General features: G+C 35.3%; 1 protein-coding gene across 1 annotated transcript; it reads left to right on the top strand.

The window, feature by feature from the left end:
• Positions 1-691: 691 nt before the first annotated feature.
• LOC130591765 (secreted RxLR effector protein 161-like) lies at positions 692-1,382 on the top strand. The gene is made up of 2 exons (XM_057395670.1): positions 692-862; positions 984-1,382. Exons 1-2 carry the CDS (start codon positions 692-694, stop codon positions 1,380-1,382), a joined length of 570 nt encoding a protein of 189 aa, XP_057251653.1.
• The last annotated feature ends 202 nt before the right edge of the window (positions 1,383-1,584 follow it).

Raw genomic sequence — 1,584 nt, 5'->3', positions numbered from 1 at the left:
TTCAATGCTTTTATATCTGAAATTGAACCATCTAATTATAAAATTGCATTGACTGACCCTGATTGGATTTTGGCTATGCAGGATGAGTTAATCAATTAAAAGAAATGAAGTTTGGCATCTAGAACCCGTCCCACTCATCAATCAGTAATTGGAACAAAATGGGTTTTTAGAAACAAACTGGATGATAGTGGGATGATTGTTCGAAATAAAGCCAGACTAGTGTGCCAAGGCTTTAACCAACAAGAGGGAATTGATTATGATGAGACCTTTGCCCCTGTAGCCCGTTTAGAAGCTATTCGAATTTTGATATCCTTTGCAGCTTTTAAAAATATTAAACTTTTTCAAATGGATGTCAAAACTGCATTCTTAAACGGGTACTTAAAAGAAACAGTGTATGTTGAACAACCTCCTGGCTTTATTGATCAAAATTTTCCTAAACATGTTTATAAACTAGATAAGGCACTTTATGGTTTAAAGCAAGCTCCTAGAGCTTGGTATGAACCCTATCTATCTTTTTAATGGAAAATGGCTTTAAAAGAGGTTCAGTAGATAGGACATTGTTTCTGAAAAGTAAGGGGAAGAATTGCTAGTTGTTCAAATTTATGTTGACGATATTATTTTTGGAGCAACTACAGAATTATTATGTCATTATTTTGCTGAACTAATGAAGAGTGAATTTGAAATGTCTATGATGGGAGAATTAAGTTTCTTCCTAGGTTTACAAATCAAGCAACTGGATAATGGCATCATGATACATCAACAGAAATATGTGAAGGAACTATTGAAGAAGTATGGTATGGAAGATTCAAAGACTTATCCTACACCTGTACCTACTGCACTTAAGTTAGATCGGACGAAAATGGTAAGAAAGTAGATGAAACAATCTACCGAGGTATGATAGGTTCTCTTCTTTATTTAACTTCAGTCGACCAGATATTCTTCACAGTGTATGTCTCTGCGCCAGATTTCAATCATGTCCAAAGGAGTCTCACTTCAAAGCTGTCAAACGAATCCTTAGATACTTAAGAGGCACTAATAACTTATATCTATGGTATCCTAAAGGAGGCAACTTTGACTTGATTGGTTTTTCTGACGCAGATTATGCAGGATTTTTAGTAGATAGAAAAAGTACCTCTGGAACAGCCACCTTCTTAGGTCCTTGCTTAATCTCATGGGCTTCCAAAAAGCAAAATTCCGTGGCTCTTTCCACTGCAGAAGCTGAATATGTTGCAGCCGCATCTTGTTGTGCACAGGTATTATGGGTAAGACAACAACTTAGAGATTTTGGTGTTTTGATTGATAATGTGCCCATTATGTGTGATAATACAAGTGCCATAAACATCTCTAAAAATCCTGTTCACATTCACGTACAAAGCATATAGAAATAGATATCATTTCTTACGTGATCATGTAAAAAAGGTAATATAGCCCTTGAATTTATTTGTACTGAAGACCAAATAGCTGATATTTTCACTAAACCTCTTGCTCGTGAAAGATTTGAAAAACTTAGATTAGCCTTGGGGTTGATTTCTAGTGCCTAGTTGATTTAGTGTTTATTTGATCCCTTTGCAAACTTAAGAGTTC

Source organism: Beta vulgaris, chromosome 6, assembly GCF_026745355.1.
Source record: "Beta vulgaris subsp. vulgaris cultivar EL10 chromosome 6, EL10.2, whole genome shotgun sequence".
NCBI classification, from domain to species: Eukaryota; Viridiplantae; Streptophyta; class Magnoliopsida; order Caryophyllales; family Amaranthaceae; genus Beta; species Beta vulgaris.
This window is presented reverse-complemented; position numbering and strand designations above follow the sequence as displayed.